At 40.5% G+C, this 7,349-nt stretch overlaps 1 protein-coding gene across 1 annotated transcript; it reads right to left on the reverse strand.

Annotated features, from left to right (window-relative positions):
- Positions 1 to 519: 519 nt before the first annotated feature.
- Positions 520 to 7,142, reverse strand: LOC135638181 (pentatricopeptide repeat-containing protein At1g03560, mitochondrial-like). Its single transcript, XM_065151174.1, has 2 exons — positions 1,872 to 7,142; positions 520 to 1,782 (listed from the first exon to the last, which is right to left on the reverse strand). The coding sequence occupies exon 1, from the start codon at positions 7,109 to 7,111 to the stop codon at positions 5,189 to 5,191; it is 1,923 nt and encodes a 640-aa protein (XP_065007246.1). The 5' UTR covers positions 7,112 to 7,142; the 3' UTR covers positions 520 to 1,782; positions 1,872 to 5,188.
- Between the last annotated feature and the right edge of the window lie 207 nt (positions 7,143 to 7,349).

The raw sequence follows: 7,349 nt of genomic DNA on the forward strand, positions 1-7,349 counted from the left end.
CAAATTATAAAAGACCAATTCCCTGCAACCAAAGATGTCTACAGCACGGTGAAGAACGAAGATGAAGGCATTATTTATGGTTGGGAGGTGAGGTGGGCTGAGCGTTCAATGCTAGTGATCAGTTGTGTCGATTACAATTACATTGTACAGCAAATATTGTCCAACATACATAAAATGTTATTTACTTCTAGGATATCACAAAATCTAATTATTTTATTCTAATACTCACTCATATTTTGAACTGACAAAACATAGAATTTGCGTGGTTTCGTTTGCAGCATCTTGAAGAAAATATTTTTTTTTCTTTTGCATATTCTGAAGCAATAATGAACATGGATTTCTTTTATATTTTGCATATTATGAAGAAATCATTGGCAATACATATAACTTATAACACATTTTTCACATCAACAGTGTGAACTGCAGTTACCATATACCCTTAAATGTAAAGATTAAAGCAAAATGTGTTTCAAAAAATGATTTAAAATATTTGGAAAAAAAATATTGTAAAGGATATCAAATAGAAACACATTTAATCTTATCGATGGTATTCACATTTTCTACAAGAGCACGTAGCAAAATAATACATGAGGCCACATCATATGCATACCATACCATGCTCATGAAATAAGCTGGAAAGGACCCCCTTTTCGTTTCACAGGAATTGCGGCTGGGCTGTTATAAACAACAACTGTACTTTGCTTGCTCAAAATACGACAAATCCTCAGAAGAAACAAATCCATACAACCAGTACTTGCTTGCTTGCAGCTTTTCTGTGACAAATTGTGCAGTCGAGTCCAAATTTCTGGCACGATGACCTGTTTTCAGATGTTTAGTTCCCCAATAAGTACAACAAACACATGAAAATTAAACCACATCCCGAGCACTAACAGGCCAGTCAACTAGGAATGCCAAGCAAGTACAATTCATGCAGGCTGGAAAAAGCTTGGAAGACATGACATGACATATCCTACCACCAGGTAGTCAGAGCATTCTATCCTCAGGCCATATAGCACCAAGAGGCTAAGACATGCAACATCTGCACTGAAGAGTAGATACTGTAGCAAGGGGAATCTAGGCACATCTTCAAAAGCTTCTTTTGCCTACCTTCTCTGATAAGGACATTATTTTCTCTTTATCTTGCTGCTGCCTGGAGCCGAGGGAGGAGCCAAGGAATGGAAAAGGAGACAAAGTTTATGATTTGATGCAACATGAAAAGAGAATCCACTCATGATCACAGGTCTCATGCTACGGCAGCAGCAAAGTTTGCCTAGCAACCATCACCAAGACAAATTGGCTAATGAACAACATTTGGTGGGTCATTTCCCTATGTCTGCACCAAATTGATAAAAACAAATTTTCTAAAGTGTCCTTTCAGATGTCACAGGCTCAAAACATATACTGAAACTTCAGCTATTCCTTTTGGACTTCTGCTTGTTTGAGTGCTAATGGAATCATATCCACATTTTCATTCCCGCAAGAAAGCAAGCCAAGGCTGTTGTTCTATAAATGATCCAAGAAACACATACTGAGCTCATGGACGCTTCACAACTGGAAAAATAGACAATCCCAGTGGCTGGATGGGACTCTGTGTAAAGTCACGAAAGCTCCTTTCCTGTCAATCTGGTAAGCAAGTGTTCCTAATCTTTCATTTACTTCAATTCAATCTTCAAGTCCAAAATCTTGAGTTTTTCTTTCCATTTTTTCAGTGTCCGAGACTCCATGAACTTCTGGCATCTCACAAAATAATAGGCAGTACTGGTCAAACCAACTGCTTTTTACCTGATAAAATAGTAGGTGTGGTCAATGGAAGTAGAATCAATTTGCAAAAGTGTTGGCAGTACTGAAGGTATTTAAATTAAAAGGTGTACCAGCAAGCATCATGTCGAAAAACATCAAGCAGAAATAGTTCATAAAAGTCCACCCAAGTCCCAAAATTGGAAGTCTTTCATTCATTGTTGTCAACAGGCAGCAGCCTAGCAAATCAATCAAGCATCAGATATGAGTTGGGCAAGAAGGGTAGCATGTGTCAGTCATTGCAGTATGAAGCAACCAAGAAGTTTCTTTTGGAAAATAAGAGCAAGGATTAGGAAAGTGATTAGTAAAAGAAGGATCAAGCTTCAATATGATCCACTTGGGTATTCCCTCAACTTTGATGATGGTTGCTCTGGAGGAAATCAAGCAAATATAGCCTATATAGGGAATCAAAATAAGGAAACCTAGTTAAACTATAACAAAGAACTGGACTTGTGCTTTATTTGGATACAGTCTTGCATTACTGGTTATTTTATGTTGCTTCAGTTCTTTCACCATCAGTTCAGAGCTCGCCAACTTAACTTTGCCTGTTAATGCAGTCTTAAGACATTAATATTCAGAGTTAATCTGGCTTCATTTTCCATATTGATAACTTGACAATGTTAAATGTCTCCAATATGATTCTTCCTCATCATCTTGCATGCACATTAAGACACTACAATCACAAACAATGTTATGTTCTTTCTCTTGCCATCCAAAAGCGACTGCTTAAATTAGTTGGTTTAGGTTTCACAGTTGAAAACATTTATTTATTCTGCAGGATTCAATCCTAATGTACAAAATAGAAATAAGGTGTTTATCCTGAATCTAATATTAAAAGATCAGGCTCTAACAAGAGAAGTCCTGTTATTAATTTATATGGTAAGGACTGTTGGGCTTATAGCTAAAATTTGTTTTGTTTTATTAGGGATATTTGTCTTCATCCTGATTGATTATTTACTAAATTCACTGATCAAATTAAATTTCAACTTCAACCAGCAACAAGAATTCTCTCGCGATGCTTTGTATTAAATTTCAACTTCAACCAGCAACAAGAATTCTCTTGTGATGCTTTGTAGCTTAGGACTTAAAGTTTGTCAATCAATGGTGGACTGGCAATATTAAAAAAGCATTGCGCAGCAAACACTAAACAGCCATTGCTAATGATAACCTGTTGTATGCTTTCTCAATGATCGCTGATGCAGAGGCTCCTAGGATTAAGCATGATCCAATTAGATTTCAAAAAACAAAAAAGTGCCACAATAAGCAAACATTTGCAGACTGAAGAATTGGGATTCCTAGGTAGCACAAAAATTACCAGAACACAAGATAACAAGACAATGCATAATATTTATATCAGCACAATTCCCTGAATCTCATTTGACCAAAATCCATCTTTTTTACAATACAGATCCTAAAAGCATTTTATCATATAGTTAATATGAAGCTATTGAGATGATCATCCAAGGTTCCACTGCTTTTTTTACAAAAAAAAGTATTAAGGTAGAACTCCCTATTTCAGCTGGTACGTTCTTAAAGTGTTATGGATAAGCAGCATCCTCATAAAGCTAGTTCTATGCCACACCAACGTCATTAGAAAGTCAAGTCTTAGAGATGCTAAAATACACAAAACATGTTAATATACATCATTCAGATTTTAAAAATGGATGAAAATAAATCCAACATATACACCTAGTCTAGAAACAAAAGATCAACAATCAAAAGGAGAAAAACAAAAAAACAAAAAGAACTCTCCCAATAAGTATCCACAAAAGTATTCTTTAGGAATGTTAAAACTGTCCTGTATTTTCAAAAATTATTAAAAACGTCAGATACTTCGTGGAAGTATCTAACACATCCTAGTTAATGCATATAACAAATCCGATACGGATACAACAAGATATTCCAAGGATTACACATCTTACAGAAAATGAGCATCTTTTTTTATTTCTAATGAACTTATTGAGAAAAAAAACATAAACGTTTCATCTAGGTTTCGCTATTTCGGGTACCAAACCCATCTCGAAGATTTGTCAACACGGTATGCATCGATCTGTACCAGTATACTGACACATGGTATATTGAGGCGTGCCGATAAAGACCCGAGCAAGCCGTGTCCCCGTGATGAGTCTAACCGGTATGTACCGCCCATACCGTATCGACTCGGGCTGCACAACAAACCTTGGTTTCATCCAAAAGTACAAATGAATTTACACAATATGCAAATTGCAAAGTCCAAACAACTACAAGAATGACTTAAATTTTGGAAAAAGATACAAGAATGAGGTACTTGATTGCAATAATTAGAATCTTGGAATTTATAGATGTATTTCAAACAAAAGAATTTATCCTCTGTAGAAACAGATGATTACGTCTCCCTGCAAATGCTGATAATTGAGCTACAAGAGGGAGAACAGACCTTGAGATATAAATTAAATGATTACTAAACAAATAAGGGGCTGAAAGATGGCATTCCTTTTGTGACAAGAAAGTGAGAAGCATAACAATCGAGTTTACTTAGTTCAGCATTAACCAAGAACCATATATCTTTAATCTGTTACCATGATTTGAAGTTTTTGATACTGTAGAACAATTTCCAGTTTGCTACACATCCTTTTCATTGAATGAATCCTGTGCTAAGCTTTAGCAGTTCAACAGCCCAGATTTTGTGCAATTTTGAACCGTATAGTTTCTATATTAACAGCACGATTCCCAGAATCCAAGCAAGTATTGCTTGATGCCATATATGCTGACTAGCAAGTTTTTCACTAGAAATCCTCCTGACCATCTCATATATTCATAAGTTGGCAGGTAGCGATGGAAGAAAGTGATCATTAGATTGAACCCACCAAGAAACACATTACCACACAGCTCAAACTAGCTAATGGCTTGCCTGTCACCATGGATGCCTGGTGTATCAGGCATAGCAGCCTGGTGTATCAGGCTCCTGGAAATGTGGGGGTCTAGGGAAGCTATATCTTCAGACCCTGCTGTTGCATGCAAAGAAATTGTTTTGTGACCTGAACCTTGATGCCCAAGTTGCTTGCACGGTTTCCAATTTTATTGAAATGCTATTATAACTCTCCCTAAATAATACAACTGATTTACAGGCTCTAAGTATGCCCATTTCCAGTTATATCATGATAAGATATCCTTAATGCACCTATCATTCTCAAATAGAAATGAAATCTAGATGCAAGCCCATATCAGATGCTGATTTCATGTGACTTGAACATCTTACCCTCACGATATGGTTCATCCAAAAAGTCAGTCCAATTAACCCCTCTCCCCTACTTTGGGTCTTGTACAGGGTATGATTTAGCTTAACAAAAAGGATTCAAGATTTAAATCGGACTTGCAGTTTGCCACTCAAACATCCAATAAGCGTGGATGACTATGAATTCAACAGAGTCTGGAACTTAACTCTCCTTTTAATGCTGCCATATCTGTCATAACCAATACCAATGTTACTGTGAACCAATTTGAAAGCCAAGTCAGCATTTCCAGCTTTTCTCAGAGCATTGATCATAATGGTTCGAACTCTTCCCGGCACCTCACGACCTTTACCTATGATTCCATCTGCGAGTTGGCAAGCTTGCTCAAATCGCCCTGCTTTACACAACACATTGATCATATTCTCATGGGCCGTCTCAGGCACTATTCCCATAGGAGCCAGTTCATCCAGTATTTTACAAGCCCTGGTGAACTTTCCTGAAAGGCACAGGCCCTTTGAAAGGGCACGGAAAGCTGCAGGGGTGGGAGTTATCCCCTTATCGATCATCATATTCCACAGCTTCAGGGCCTCCTCATTCTTGTGTTTCTTAAACAACCCATCCATGAGTATAGTGTATGTATAAACTGTCTGATCACAGCCCTCCATCTCCATTCTCTTGAATAGTGCACAAGCTTCATTGATCCTTCCTGCTTTTCCAAATGCATCAATAAGGGCATTATAGCAGTATGAATCTGGCACAAAACCTTGTTCTATCATCTCATTGAAAAGCCCTTGTGCCTCATCAACTAACCCAGCTTTCCCATACCCATCTATAAGGCTAGAGTAGAAGATTGCATTCACCAGCACACCATTCTCTTTGCAGAATTTAAACAATTCCATGGCTTTGTCCAGCTTCTCAGCCTTGCACAAGCAGTTAATTGTCACCCCATAAGTGACTTCGTCTGGCTCAAGTCCATCATCCTTCATCCTCTCAAACAACATCATAGCATGATCCTCATTCATGCTCTTCGCAAAAGAATCAATGAGAACAGTATAATTTGCCACACTAGCCTTGCAACCTCTCCTAACCATGCTTTCCAACACCGCCATTCCCTCGAATGGCTTCCCCTCCTTGCACAATCCACTGATCACCAAACTGTATGCATGAGTCGGAATCTCCAATCCCTTCTCTTCCATCTCATGGTACAGCACCAAGCATTCATGGAATTCCCCATCCGAGTAATGGCATTGCATCAGACTTAGATACGTAATCTTATCTGGCTGGATCTTCTTCTCCTGCATCTCCACAAACCTATCAACTGCTTTCTGCGTCCTTCCTACTTTCGAGTAACCTTTGATTAGCGTGTTGTAGGAAACTACATCAGGCCGAACTCTGTTCGCCTCCATCGCTTCAAAGACCTTCTCCGCTGAATCCACGAACATCGAATTCACCAGCCCATCCAACAAACAGTTGTAACACATGAGCGACGGCTCGACCCCACTCTCCTTCATCCATCGCCAGACCCACAGCAACTCCTCCACCATGCCGGCGGACCCCAGGCTCCGTATGAGACAAGTGGCTGCAGATGGTGCCGCCGGGAGGAGATTCCCGCGGGCTCTGATCTCGGCTATGAGTTCCTTGATCCGACTGGTTTCTTTATTGTCGGAGGAGGAGAGGATGTCGATCAGGGCGACGTAGGAGTCGAGGTTGTGGCCGGGGTACTTCTTCTGGGTGGCGGCCCAGCGGAAGAACGCGAGGGCTAGGTCGGGGCGGTGGCGGAGGTCGGAGGAGCGGAGGGAGTGGGAGACGAAGGCGGGGGAGAGGCGGATGAGGAACCTGCGGCAGAAGGAGGCGAGGTCGGAGGGGAGGGAGCCGGGGGCGGAAGCGAGGACGAGCGAAACGACGCGGGGGAACCACGGGGAGGGGTTTCGGGGGTCACCGCGGTGGCGGGTGAGGTCGGAGACGTCGAGGAAGGGCTCGATCCACTCCGGCGGAGGGAGCGGCGAAGGGGCGGAGGCGAGGGGGCGGCGGGCGACGCCATGGGAGGAGGAGAAGAGGACTCGAGGGGAAGAGGTTGATCGCAGTGAGCTCGGTCGGAGCATTGAGGCGTTTCTTCGAATGGTATCAGCTCAATTGGCCAAACACAGAGACGTAAAGAGTAAGAGATTTTTGCGAGAAGTCCATGTTTGGAGGGGTATTAATGCAAATATACATCTCAAGGGAGCCGTCCGTAAATTTTACTGTGATAGGAGCATATATGTAAAGTTTGTGTAAGAGATTAATCACCTCAATTACCAATCTGACCCTTTTGTTTTTCATAATCATTTAATGCCACTCATC

This window comes from Musa acuminata, chromosome BXJ3-5 (assembly GCF_036884655.1).
Source record: "Musa acuminata AAA Group cultivar baxijiao chromosome BXJ3-5, Cavendish_Baxijiao_AAA, whole genome shotgun sequence".
Classification (NCBI taxonomy): Eukaryota; Viridiplantae; Streptophyta; class Magnoliopsida; order Zingiberales; family Musaceae; genus Musa; species Musa acuminata.